Source organism: Apis dorsata, unplaced genomic scaffold, assembly GCF_000469605.1.
Source record: "Apis dorsata unplaced genomic scaffold, Apis dorsata 1.3 scaffold_260, whole genome shotgun sequence".
Lineage (NCBI taxonomy): Eukaryota > Metazoa > Arthropoda > Insecta > Hymenoptera > Apidae > Apis > Apis dorsata.
In genome coordinates, this window is record NW_006263538.1 from 16944 (window position 1) to 31773 (window position 14830).

The 14830-nt window shown below is 23.6% G+C and overlaps 3 protein-coding genes across 5 annotated transcripts in view; all 3 read right to left on the reverse strand.

Moving 5' to 3' along the window:
• LOC102678123 (major royal jelly protein 2-like) overlaps window positions 1-14830 on the reverse strand; it is a 34778-nt gene that overhangs the window by 5495 nt on the left and 14453 nt on the right. The window contains exons 2-4 of one of the 3 annotated variants that reach the window (XM_006616353.2): window positions 3903-4135; window positions 3590-3753; window positions 3290-3502 (exon numbers count right to left, since the gene is read on the reverse strand). In XM_006616353.2, the coding sequence (XP_006616416.1) occupies window positions 3290-3502; window positions 3590-3753; window positions 3903-4131 (606 nt within the window). In that variant the 5' untranslated portion in view covers window positions 4132-4135. The remainder of the gene's footprint in view (window positions 1-3289; window positions 3503-3589; window positions 3754-3902; window positions 4136-14830) is intronic. The other 2 variants (XM_031510773.1, XM_006616354.2) reach the window with 2 other exon arrangements.
• Window positions 7126-10563, reverse strand: LOC116185714 (major royal jelly protein 5). The gene is made up of 7 exons (XM_031510772.1): window positions 10436-10563; window positions 10135-10370; window positions 9886-10049; window positions 9587-9799; window positions 8690-8973; window positions 8185-8317; window positions 7126-7673 (listed from the first exon to the last, which is right to left on the reverse strand). Exons 2-7 carry the CDS (start codon window positions 10364-10366, stop codon window positions 7224-7226), a joined length of 1476 nt encoding a protein of 491 aa, XP_031366632.1. The 5' UTR covers window positions 10367-10370; window positions 10436-10563; the 3' UTR covers window positions 7126-7223.
• The window catches only part of LOC116184856 (major royal jelly protein 5-like), a 3733-nt gene continuing 1486 nt past the window's right edge, over window positions 12584-14830 (reverse strand). The window contains exons 4-6 of the mRNA XM_031510778.1: window positions 14117-14400; window positions 13577-13709; window positions 12584-12981 (exon numbers count right to left, since the gene is read on the reverse strand). Of these exons, the coding sequence (XP_031366638.1) occupies window positions 12700-12981; window positions 13577-13709; window positions 14117-14400 (699 nt within the window). The 3' untranslated portion in view covers window positions 12584-12699. The remainder of the gene's footprint in view (window positions 12982-13576; window positions 13710-14116; window positions 14401-14830) is intronic.

Sequence of the window (14830 nt, forward strand, 5' to 3'; positions counted from 1 at the left end):
CGAAATTGCTACTATTATAAATAATTAATACATAATCTATGTTATCTGTTATAAATACTTGTCATACATATAAATAATATTAATATATATCTAAGAGGATCATTTGTGGAGGATCGATTTAAGATTAAAAGTAAAATCAAATTTGGTTAATGCTTACTTATCAAGGTATAAACAATTTAATGTTTAATTCCTTAATTTTTCTGCGACATATAATTTTCGACACTAGAATAAATGACAATATCTCATTATCCAATATATATAGCCAATGCTATATTATTAATAGAAACATATCAAGTGTCATGATACGATGCTTAACTTTGGTAAATTTTAACAAAAATACTTATTCGTAGATGATAGATTAAAATACATAACATAAAAGGAAAATTGAATAAAAATTTATTTCTATTTTACTCATAAGAAATGTTATTCTATCTTAATAAAGCGAAATCAAGGAAGAAATAATTAATTGTCAGAATATGATAGTGCTTGAATAATTATTAAAGAATCAAATTCAGATGTGAAATCAATGTATCCTCATGTAATTAATTAATAATATACTTGCTCAAAATGATAACCTTAACAAACGATATTGTAGAAACATTGAAATCAATGAAATAACTGCTATTTTAAATAATTATTATATAAAATTTGGAAAAAGTGTTTTTTTCTTTCATGGTTTATCTTTTTATCAATTATTGCTTTCAAACTATTTTATTTAACTTTAACTTCTTTTTTTAATTTAATTTGTTTTTCTTTAATTTGTTATTTTCATATATTCATATTAAATGTAATATAAGAGATATTTAAACTAATATAAATATAAGTAATCATTAATTTCTATATTATTGTAATTTTTAAAGGTAGAGAAATAAAAGTAAAAGATATTGTGCGAAAATGATATTTATTTTATTCATTTATAATAATTATTTATTTATAAAGAAATTTTGAAAAATATTTGATTTACATCAAGGAAAGATTAATTAACAGATTTTAATGTGATTTTGAAGAATGATGAGCTTGATTATTAAAATTTGCGCAACGAGTATTTTTTATTAAGTCATTTACATTTGCACTTAAAACTCTGAAGTTTACTTCGTTGAAATTATAATTATGGTTCATAAATTTCTGTAATCTATTACTTAAAACCAACATATATTCATTCCTTTCAGTTTTATTAATTCTGTTGGATTGTGGAAAATCTTGCTTAATTTTAATACTAAATATCATTTGAAGTGTCTCTTCATTTTGAGCGACCATATCCTGTAATTTTAAAATAATTTCATTTTTATTATACTTCTTTCTAAAAAACATTTGTTGCTAAAACGTAAATGGCATAAATTCGATTATTTAGTTAAATTGTTGTCAACGCATCTATAACTTTATGTTTACAGAAATTTTAAAACAATTTTATATTCACTTATTTTTTGACTATCAAATTAATCAAATTCGATCACTTTTTTGAACTTAATTAAAAGTTTGTGCAATAGAAAGCGATTTTAAAGATTTGATTAAAAGATAATTAAGATAAATGTAGTTTTGCAAAGAAAACGATTTAAACATTTTATTGAAAAAAAACATGAAATTACATTATTTCCATTATAATTGTTTGATTTCCATGCAAAGACAAGCGTTGCATGGAATCATGTGACTCGTATTCCTGTCAAATTATAATTGGGACAATGTAATATCATGTATTTTTCATGTGGAAAAAAAGATGCTAAATCTAATAATTGGAAAAAATATGCCAAGAAAAGAAAGAAGATTAATAAATTACTAACGATATTTTGTCTCTGAATTAGTTGATGCTCGTTCAAGCACCCAAGAGCTGAATTATTCACAAGACCGAAGAAGACGACGCCATTTTTCGATACTGCTTTAGCAGATAATTGAGTATTGTAAATGTCTTCAACTCTAAAATTAATAAAAAATGTGTAAGATGTGGAGCATCGATAAAAAATATTAATCATGATGTAAATAAAAATATTAATTGAAGCTTATTTATTAAGTTATTAACAATATAAATTTAGATTAAATGATAATATAACAAAGACAGAATTTTATATTCTAGACTATATTTTATCCAACAATATATTTCAATGTGAAATATATATAGGAAACAATTTTCAATATTTTCAATTAAAAATACTCAAAATTGTATTGGCCATGAAACATAAATTGAAAAACTGTTCTAGAATCAGTTTTCCAAAAATGTTTTATAAACAGGATATTAACAGGATAAATAACAATAACTTATTCTATTATATAAAATTTAAAAAAATTATTCACCCTTTATATTGCACGTTATTTCCTTCATATTCTGATTTCATGAATGGTTCCGTGTTAACGTAATACAAACTGCGAGAAGAGAGAGGGCTATAATAAAGATTGTTCGTCACGGGACTAACTGCTATTCCAAAAATTCCATCTTGCAATATGAAACTTTCACCTGCGATCGTAAATTCGGTATATCGTGGATCGTAATCGAAAGTATTGGAAGTCAATCGATGGAGAGAATTGTCGGAATTTTGGTAAACACTTAAAGCGTTACCTCTGTTGTCTGCCATATATGCCTAATGTATCATTTATATATTGTAAGTAATAATATTATTCTATAGGTTTTAACTTTTTTTTGATTTTGTAATTTTCAATAGATTTTTTTCTATACTATATATTATTTTTTTTTAATATACTTTAATATACGAATACGAATCTGCAAATCGTCTTTTCCAAAATACCATTTTTTAAAAAAAATTGTAATTTTTCAATTTTAAAAAAATTTTCTACTTTTAGAACAATAGTTATTTATTAATATCGATAGGAAATGATCTCTCTCGAACGAAATGTTACTGATAACATAATGGTTATTAAATTATAAATATGTAAATGTATTTAAATAATGATCCAACGTAAAAGAACATCAAAAATACATACATTTTTAAAAAAATCTTTCGAAAATTACAAAGTTAGTTTTACAAAACAATTTGATATTATTTGATAAATTTTTCTGCTAAAGGAAATAAAAAAGAAATTATAAAATCATTTTTTTATTTATATAAAAGCGAAATAATATAAATTTTAATTTTTTTGATCTAAATAATTCAAAAATTATTTCACTATTTCAAAAATTATGAATTGTTATCATATTACAATATTATTCACATAATAATAATTAAATAATTTCTAATTTAAAAACACATAGAGAATTTCTACCATATAAAAAATACAAATCAAACACAAAAGAAAAATAAAAAATTTCCAAGAAAATGAAGATGATTACTTTTAAACTCACCATGGTATTTATAGGATCTATAGCTTGAACAGCTAGAAATACTAGTCCTCCTTTTCCTGTGGTGGCATTTACGGCAATATCATGCGGTATATGGACTTGTTTAAGTAACTGTGAGGTATTCAGATCAAAGGCAAGTAATTTTGGAGAACAAATGAGTTTGGTATTGTTAATAAGACCTGAATCCAGAACCCACAATCTATCGAATTTGTCAATCTAAGCATTATAGAACAAATGAATTTTTCTCTTTTCAAAAAAAATATTAATTCTGAAGATATCTATAGTAAAAAATATTTCAATTACCGAAATTTTGTAAACGCTCACGATTCCAGAGCAATCTTTATACTTCGCCCACGACCAATCAGGATACGGTTGTAGAAGCCGTCCACTGTTGCCAATTTTATCAGATATCACGTTCAAAGAGGAAGGCACACCATCGTATCTTATTACAGTGGCAAAAGTCTTGTCTTGAACAAGAAATGCAAAATATTATCTAATATTTTTTATCAACACAAAAATCAAAAAATATGAGTGATGAAGATTATTGATTATTAAATATTTTGACAAGTAAAATAATAATATAATAATAATATAATAATAAAATTTTTTATGATACCATGCCATTGATCGACATCGAAGAGATAATTTTTCGTAAAATCGTATTCGCCAGATTGAATCGCAGCTTGTCTTTTTTCTTCGCTACCAAAATCATAATCAAGATACTTCCATTCGTGAATCACGTTCAACGAATTTGCCAAGTTTCTTGAAGAATTTTCTGGAGTAATGGTGCCTGTGATACCATGAGAAGTTACGCCAAGGCATACCAGCAACAACCATCTTGTCATTTTTCTATAAAAATATTTCATTATGTGAGACAAATAAAAAATTGTATATAACATGTGGAACACTTACCTAGGATATTGCAAATATTTTGAAGAGAACGTAGAATAGAACTCGTAAACTCACAAAAATTATGAAATTTTTACTACGATCGGTCTATATATAGGCGATAATGTATTTCACAGAGGTAAAGTAAATTGTAATTTTAAATTTTTTTAATTATTTATTTATTTTGTTGTAAATATTTTTAAAGGATTAGAACGTGACAAGTTGTAATTTATATTCCCTAAAGAAATAATTTAAGTAGGAACTTTACAAAATTTCATTTATTTGTTCTGTCACATAACTGTTTTTCTTTGTTTCTATCATATGCATAGTTCTAAAGAACTATTAATCGAGATAATAATTGCTTTTACTAAGACAAATACTTATGAAAAATAATTTTTCAAAAAAAGAAATATTGAAAAATATTATGTAACTCATAATGTTTATTTAATTTATTTAAAAATTAAGTCTAAACAAATAATTCGTATAGTCTACAAGAGATATAATATAAAGAATATGATGTTCTCTTTATAGTTTAAATGCAATCGGTGTATTTTATCTGTGTGTTTACATCTGAATTTGAAAATTGAAAAATTTAAAGGAACATCTTTTCATAGTTAAAGAAATATGAAAATTAAGAAAAGTTTAATAAGTCTTATTAATGTCGATTCTGCAATTTCCTAATTATTTTAATTTCATTTATCTTTTTTCTCATCAAACATTTGCTGATGTGATTGATGATCCATTCGATAATTTAAAATATTTATTATTATACGTGACACAAGTTTAATTTTCATGTAAAGATTGGTTAAAATATGTTTTGTTATAGAAAAATATGTTGTTTATAGAAAAATATATTCGATTATTTGAAACAAATAAAAAAAAGTAACGAATAATTAATGAAACTAAAAAATGGATAAATGATTATATTGGATATATTATTAGCTAATAGTATCATCATCGGTTATAACCGTAATTATAACGTCAATTTTCACAATAGTTATTCGTCAAAATTAATTAATATCTCTAATTTTTCTTTATATTTTTATCGTATCGTGTAAAATTAATTTAAATATTTTTTTATAAATAGCTAGATAAAACCATGTTAATTAAATGTCAACATATGAATTTTTATGCACGATCTTAGAAGAATTTATACATCTTAAATTGAAAAATTTAAATAGAGTTTAATTTTTGATGACTAAATTGTTAACAAATATATACTATATAAAAATATTTATAGTTAATAACAATATTCTCTTTCTCTTTCTCTTTCTCTGGATTTTCATTCCAGTAACTGTATCATTTATAAATCCGAAAAATATAATAATTCAAGACATTCCTCTTCTGAATCGTAAAATATTCTGGCCTTTGAACTATAAATTAATTATCCTGGTATTCATTGGTGATATTATAAATTGTTGTTTTCATCTTGTCATTCTGCAAGTTCTTTCGTTTTTAATAATAATCCTAAAATTTCATATATTTTTAAAAAAATTTTTTTCATCGATTGGCAATATATTATATTTCGAGTTATAATCGAATATAGAAATTCAGATCGAAAATATTGTAAATAATTAATATTGATGGCTATGAGTATCACATAAAAATATAAAAAGAGTTGATACTTTTAAAATATTTTTGAAGTGTTGATTTAAAAGAAGTTAATAAGTTAAAAAGTTGGTATTGATTACAACTTACCAAGATATAAACAATTTAATATTGGATTATACAAAGAAAGTGAAGAGATGTGACAGAGATAAAACTATCTTTAATCATATCTCTTCTCTCTCTCTCTCTCTCATCTCTCATTTAATGCAAACTTTAATTTTTTATATTTTAATAAATAAATCTTGAATATCATGTTAACTTTTGCATTTGTTTTGTTTTCCAGAATTAACTTTTTAAATGTATTAAATGAATATTATTATTTTTCCTATAATTAATACTATATCTAGTAAACTAAAGAAAGAAGAATTGTACGAAATAAGTTAAAAAATTAATTACACATAATTTATAAATAACTTTTATTTTTTATTGAAGTACTTTGTTTATGAAAAAGTATGAAAAAAGTATGAAGTATAAAAAAGAATTATGCAACGATGTTTAATATTAATTCAAACACAAAATTGTTTATAATTGTGAAAATAATAATTAATTTTCTACCAATGTTCAATGTTATAAACTAAAATTAGTTTAATTTCTCTGTGATAAATTTCGACACTAGAATACATGATGTCTCATTATTGTCAAAGCTATATCATAAACATAGGAATGTCACGATGCCATGCTTAATTTTTGTAATTTTTTAATGAGAATACTTATTTCTTGATGATAGATAAGTATTATAAAATATACATAACATAAAAACTTGAATAAAAATTTATTCCTATTCTACTAGATAATATAAGAAACGTAATTGATAACTCTTAGTAAAGTAGATGAAATTGAAGAAAAAACTATCAATTGTCAGAAATTTATTATTATATTATTATATTATATTGTATAATGTTTGGATAATTGTGAAAGAATCAATTTAGATGTAAAATCAATGAAATGTATTTTTATGTAATTAATTAATAATATACTTGCTCAAAATAATAATTTTCACAAAAGATATTGTAAAAACATTGAAAAAAATGAAATAACTGCTATTTTAAATATCGTTATATAAAATTTAATATTGAAAAAAAAATGTAATATTGTTTATTACAAATGTAATGTGAAATTCATTTTTTTTTAATGCTTTATGTTCTTGTATCAGTTACTACTTTCAAATTATTTTGTTTAATTTCTTAATCTGTTATTTTACATTACATTCATTTATTCATATTATAAATATAATGTAAGAAATATTTAAACTAATACAAATACAAATACACATTAATTTCTATATTATCATAATTTTTTAAAGGTAAGGCAATAAAAATGAAAAATATCATGCAAAAACGATATTTATTTTATTCATTTATAATATAAAGAAATTTTAAAAAATATTTTGTTTATATCGAAGAAAGACTAATTAACAGATTTTAATATAAAGAATGATTAATTAATTGTTATGCTTATTTTGATTGTTATTCTGATTATCAGCACAACGAGTGTTCATTATTAAATCGTTTACATTTGCACCCAAAATTCGGAAGTTTACTTCATTGAAATTATAATCATTGTTTATAAATTTCTGTAATTTCATACTTAAAGCCATCATATATTCATTCTTTTGTCTATCCATCCTATCCATATTATCCATTTTATTCATCCTATCCATCCTATCTATTCTATCCATTCTATCCATCCTATCCATGCTATCCATCCTATCCACCCTATCCATGCTATCCATCCTATCCATGCTATCCATCCTATTTATCCTATCCATTCCATTCATTTTATCCATCCTATTCATGTTATGCATCCTATTCATGTTGTTGGATTGTGAGAGATGCATCATTTTCATAGCAACGACTGTTTGAAGTGTTTCTTCATTCTGAGCGACCATATCCTGTAATTTTAAAATAATTTAAAACATTTTTATTTATACTTCTAAAAAACATTTATCGTTAAAATATAAATGACATAAATTCGATTATTTAATTGTCAAAGCATCTGTAATTTCCTCATATTTACAGAAATTTTAAAAATGTTTATTTTGACTAATTTTTGATGTGATTATCGAATCGATCAAATTCAATCATTTTTATGAATTCAACTAAAATTTTGCGAAAACTCATCTTGATGAGTTAATTAAAGAGATAATTAAGATAAACATACATTTACAAAGAAAACGATTTAAGAATTTTATTGAAAAAAAACACGTGACGTTATATTATTTCCACTACGATTACATTACACTACATTATATGACCAAAGACAAATATCAAAATTCTGTCAAATTTATAGTAATTAGGATAATGTAATGTCACATATTTTTTCTCGTCTGAAGAAAAGACTATAAGTGATAGCAGCTGGAAGAAATGTGTCAAGAAAAGAAGAAAGATTAAAAAATTACTAACCATATTTTGTCTCTGAAGTGGTTGATGCTCATTCCAACAACCAATAGCTGAATTATTCATGAGACCGAAGAAGAGAACGCCATTTTTCGACATTACTTTAGCAATCGATTCAGTGTTAAAAATATCTTGAACTCTGGAATTAAAAAAAATATAAAATTAGAAAAAATATTGAATGAGGCTTATTTTTTAAATTATTAGTAATTTAAATTTGCATTATATGATAGAGAGGGAATTCTATATTCTTTCTCTTGTTTCATCAATGTTTCTCAATGGTTATATATTCGACAAGAAACAATTTGAAAATTTTTAATTAGAAATCATGATTAATATTATCATGATTCATTAAAAGAATATTAATCATGATTCATGAATTGATAAATATTCTTCTTTACAATTAATTTTCCACAAAAATTTCATGAATATATTAATACATTATTTAATGTAATTAAAATTTAATGTAAATTATTCTATTTCTTAAAATTTTAAAAATTATTTTTATATTTACCCTTCATATTGTACGTTATTTGCTCCATATTGTAATTTCATGAAGGGTTCCGTGTTAACATAATACAAACTGCGAGAAGAAAGAGGGCTATAATAAAGATTGTTCGTCATGGGACTGAGTGCCATTCCAAAAATTCCATCTTGCAATGTAAAACTTTCTCCCGCGGCCATCATTTTGATATATTTGGGATCGTAATCGAAAGTGTTGGAAGTCAATCGATGGAAGGAATCATCGGAATTTTGGTAGATGATTAAAGCATCACCTTTGTTATCTGCCATATACACCTGTTGTATTATTATTATATTATAAGTAATAATATTGTTCGATCGATTTTAATTTTTTTTTTGATTTTGTAACTTTCAATAGATTTTTCTTATTAATTTTAATGTAAATAACTAAATACGAATTTGCAGAATCATCATCTTTCCCAGAATACATAATTTTTAAAGAAAAATTGTTATTGATAGAAAATAATTTTTTTCGAATAAAATGCTACTAAATAACACAATGATTATTAAATTATAAATATCTAAATATGTTTAAATAATGATCCAAGATACATCAGAAGTACTTTCGTTTTTATTAAAATCTTATAAAAATTAATCGATTGGAATCTTAAGAAAATTATGATAATTCTTACTGTCAAAGGAAAACATCAAAAAAAGCTACAAAATTATTTTTTTTTATATATAAAAGCGAAATAGCATATACTTCCATTTTTGTTATCTAAATTAATAGAAATATATAATTATTTCGAAAGTTATGAATTTTTCTATTATATTGCAATATTATTATCTTTTTATTTAATTTTCATTATATAGGAAATAAATAAATAAAAAAGTAAAATAAAAAATTTCCAAGAAAATGAAGACGATTACTTTTTTAGGTTAAACTCACCATAGTATTCATAGGATCTATAGCTTGAACAACTAAATATTCTAATCCTCCCTTTCCTGTGGTGGCATTTACGGCAATATCATGTGGCATCGTAACTTGCTTAACTTGTTGTGAGGTATTGAGATCAAAGACATGCAATTTTGGTGAACACATGGGTTGAGTATTATTGATAATACCTGAGTCCAAAACCCACAATCTGTAGAACTTGTCGATCTAAATATCATAAAACAAATGATTTTTTCTTCTTTCAAAAGAAAATTTAATTTTTTAAATATTCATAGAAAAAATGTTTCAATTACCGCAATTTTGTAAGCGCTCACAATTCCAGAGCAATCTTCATAGTTTGCCGACGACCAATCAGGATACGGCTGCAGAAGAGGTCCACCGTTGCCAGTTTTTTCAGATATTATATTTAAAGAGGAAGGTACACCTTTGTATCTTAGTACAGTGACAAAAGTCATATCTTGAACAAGTGAAAGAGTGTATATATATAATATATATNATTCAAGAAACAAAATATAATATTAATTAAAATACGACTATTTTACCATGCCATTGATCGACATCGAAAGGATAATTTTTCGTATGGTCATATTCGCCAGATTGAATCGCAGCTTGTCTTCTTTCGTCGCTACCGAAGTCATAATCAAGATACTTCCATTCGTGAATCACATTCATCGAATTTGCCAAGTTTCTCGAAGAATTTTCTCGAACAGTGGCGCCTGTGATATCTTGACAAGCTATGCCAAGGCACACCACCAGCAACAACCAACTTGTCATTGTTCTACAAAATATTTCATCTTGTCAGCTGTATAAAAAATTGCTTATAAATACATATGGAATACTTACCTTGGATGCTGCAAATATTTTGCAAACGACAATTTCAAGAGAACGCAGAGTATATGTGAACTGCAGAATTTGTTGAATTTTGACTAATGATCGGTCTATATATAGGCGGTAATGACGTGTACTTCACAGAGGTAAAGTAAATTGTAATTTTAAATTTTCAAATTTATTGTTTATTTTCTTGCGAATATTTTTTAAAGGATTAGAATTTGACAGGTTGTAATTTATATTTTCTAAAGAAATAGTTTAAGTAAAAACTTTACATGATTTCATTTATCTGTTCTGTCACATAGCTGTTTTTCTTTTTTTATATCTCTGTTTTATGCATAATTCTAGAGAACTATTAATCGAGATAATTGCTTCTAAGACAAATGCTAATGAAAAATAATTTTTCAAAAATAGAAATTATATTAAAAAATATTACGTAAAACAATATTTATTTAATTTATTTAAAAATTAACGCAGTTTAGACAGATATATATAGTCTATAAGAGATGGAATATAAATATATATAAATATTTGATGGTTCTTTTTACAGATTAGTTTAAATGTAATTATACTTTAGATGTATATTCTATCATGGTGTGTTTATTTTTGAAATTTGAAAAAATTTCAGAAAACATTCTTCATGATTATACTAGATCATCATCGCTTGCAACTGTAATCATAACGTCAATTTTCACAAAACTTATTCGTTAAAATTAATTAACATTTTTAATTTTTTTCTATATTTTTATATAGAATATCGTGTAAAATTAATATAACTAAAATGTTTTTTTTATAAATAACGATAAAAACGTTAATTAAATCTCAACATATGAATTTTTATACATGATCTTAGAAAAATTTACACATCTTAAATTCAAAAATTTAAATGGAGTTTAATTTTTGATGACTAAATTGTTAATAAATATATTGTATATATATAAAGGAAGTCTAGAGAATATTTATTATAGTTAATAACAATTCTCTCTTGTCAATAGTTAATTTTTATTCCAGCAAATGTAAAATGTCATTTCTTAAATCCCAAAAATATATAATTCATTGCTCCTCTAAATTATAAAATATTCTGAATTAAATATAAATTATTATCATACTTACTGATATTGTGAATTGTTCTTTTGATCTTGTAATTCATCAAGTTCCATTGTTTTTACATAATCTTAAATTTCATATTTTTTAAAAAAATTTTTTTCGTCGATTATGTTAACGTTTATATTTTGATTCCCAGAATCGATTCTTCAAAGATGTTCCATGAATATATTAATTCTGTCTATAGATAATACTTTACTTAAATTCGTCAAATAAAGAAAAAAAATTGCAATAAATTAGTTAAAAAATTAATTATACATAACTTATAAATAATTTTTTTTTGTTGAAGATTTATTTTTTTGTTTACTTCTTCTTAGAGAATTGTAAAATATGTAAAAAAGAATTGTACAACAATCTCTAATTTAAATACAAAATTTCTTATAATTTTAAAAATATTAATTTTTCTATCAACATTTAATATGTTCACTAAAACTAATTTAATTCCTCTGCGACAAATATCGCTGTTAGAATACATGATGTCTTATTATCTCCATTGCTATATTATAAACAGAGAAATGTCACGTATCATGATGTTTAATTTTGGCAATTTTTAATGGGAATACTTACTCGTGGCTGATAGATAAAGATATATGCATAACATAAAAGAAAACTTGAATAAAAATTTATTTTTATTTTAGTCATAAGAAATGTTATTCTATTTTAGTAAAATGAAATTGAGAAAAAAATAATCAATTGTCAAAGAATCAGATTTAGATATGAAATTAGTGGTCTTCGTGTAATTTATTAATGAAATTAATGAAGTAACTAAATAATTGTTATATAAAATATGGAAAAAATGTTATACAAATGTAATATAAAATTTATTTTTTTTTCACACTTTATATCCCTTTATCAATTATTGTTTTGTTTAACTTTTTAATTTGTTATTTTATTTCTACTTTTATTTTATATACTTATATTTTACTTATACTTATACGTTATACATTATACTTATATTAAATATAACATAAGAAATTGAAACTCTTATATACACAAGTACACGTTAATTTCTATATTTTACTATAATTTTTAAAGGTAGGGCAATAAAAGTGAAAGATATCATGCGAAAACGATATTTACTTTATTCATTTATAATGTAAATAAATTTTTAAAAATATCTGATTTAGCACGAGAAAAAGTTAATCTATAGATTTTAATATGATCTTAAAAAAGATCTAATGAATTTGATTCTTATGTTTATTTTGATTGTCATTCTGATTGTCAGAATTTGTACAACGAGTGTTTTTTATTAAATTATTTACATTCGCACCCAAAATTCGGAAATTTATTTTGTTGAAATTAAAATCATTGTTTACTATTTTCTGCATTCTGTTACTTAAAGCCAATATGTATTCATTCTTGTGAATTCTATTCATCCTTCCGGAATATGGAAGATTTTGCATAATTTTCACACTAATGATCATTTGAAGTGTCTCTTCATTCTGAGCGACCATATCCTGCAATTTAAATATAATTTTATTTTTATTTGTAATTTTTTCTAGAAAATTTAAATATTTAAATATAATTTCATTTTTATTTTTAATTCTTTCCAGAAAAGAAATTTGTTGTTATAAAAACGTAAATAATATAAATTCGATTATTTGATTGAGTGTTGTCAATATGTCTTTCTTCGCGTATGTTTATAGAAATTTTAAAACGACATTTATATTGATTAATTTTTTGATGTGATTACCGTATCGACTAAATTCAATCATTTTTATGAATTTAATTAAAAGATAGCGCAATAAAAATTACATCTCTGATAATCTGATTAAGAAATAATTAATATAAATATAATTTTACAAAAAAAAACTAATTAAAGATTTCATTGAAAGAAAACACATGATATAGTCATATTATTTCCACTATGATTACTTGATCAAAGATAATGTTGCATCGAATCACGTGATTCGTGTCTCTGTCAAATTATAATTACAATATAATTATTATTGTTATGTTCTTCTTCAATATCTTTCTCATACAAAAAAAAATAATAAGTAATAGTAACTGGAAATGTGCCAAGAAAAGAAGAAAGATTAAAAAATTACTAACCATATTTTGTCTCTGAAGTGATTGATGCTCATTCCAACAACCAAGAGCTGAATTATTCACAAGTCCGAAGAAAAGGACGCCATTTTTCGACATAACTTTAGCTGACGATTGAGTGTTGAAAATATTTTGCATTCTGGAATTAATAAAAAATGTAGAATTAATTAAAAATGTACAAGATGTGGAACATATGTGAAGCATTGATAAAAGATATTAATTTTGATGTATAAAAATATTTATGAAACTTATTAAGTTTATTAAGTTATTAGCAATTTAAATTTGCATTTTATATGACAGAGAGGGAATTCTATATTCTTTGCCTTGTTTTATCTAACAATGTAAAACTATACATTCGACAAGAAACAATTTGAAAATTTTTAATTAAAATATACTCGAAATCATATTAATCATGATTCATAAGTTGACAAATATTCTTCTTTACAATCAATCTTCCACAAAAATTTCACGAATATATTAACACACTATTTAACAATGTGAATTATTTTTCTTTCATGAAATTTTAAAAATTATTTTTATATTTACCCTTCATATTGTATATTATTTTCTTCGTATTGCGATTTCGTGAATGGTTCCGTGTTAACATAATACAAACTATGAGAAGTGAGAGGACTGTAATAAAGATTGTTCGTCACGGGACTAAGTGCCATTCCAAAAATTCCATCATGCACTGTGAAACTTTCTCCCGCGATCGTCAGTTCAGAATATCTGGGATCGTTATCAAAAGTATTGGAAGTCAATCGATGGAAGGAATCATCGGAATTTTGATAGACGATTAAAGCGTTACCTCTGTCGTCTGCTATATACACCTGTTGTAATCATTATTATATTGTAAGTAATAATATTTTTCGATAGATTTTAATTTTTTTTTGATTTTGTAACTTTCAATAGATTCTTCTTAAATTCAATGTGTTGAATGTGAATCTGTAGATAATTTTCTCCAGAATATACAGTTTTTGAAGAAAAATTGTAATTTTTCAATTTTAAAAATTTTTTATATTTTTAGAACCACAGTTATTCAATTGTTATCGATTAAAAATGATTTCTCCCAAAATACTACTTAGAATTTAATAACAATTGCTATTAAAAGTTAAAAAAACATATACATATTAAAAATATATACATTTTTACTAAGATCTTTTAAAAATTAGTGATTCACAAAAATATTTTGTGATAGATTTTCCTGCTAAAGAAAAACATCAAAAAAAGCTACCAAAACACTTATATATATATATATAT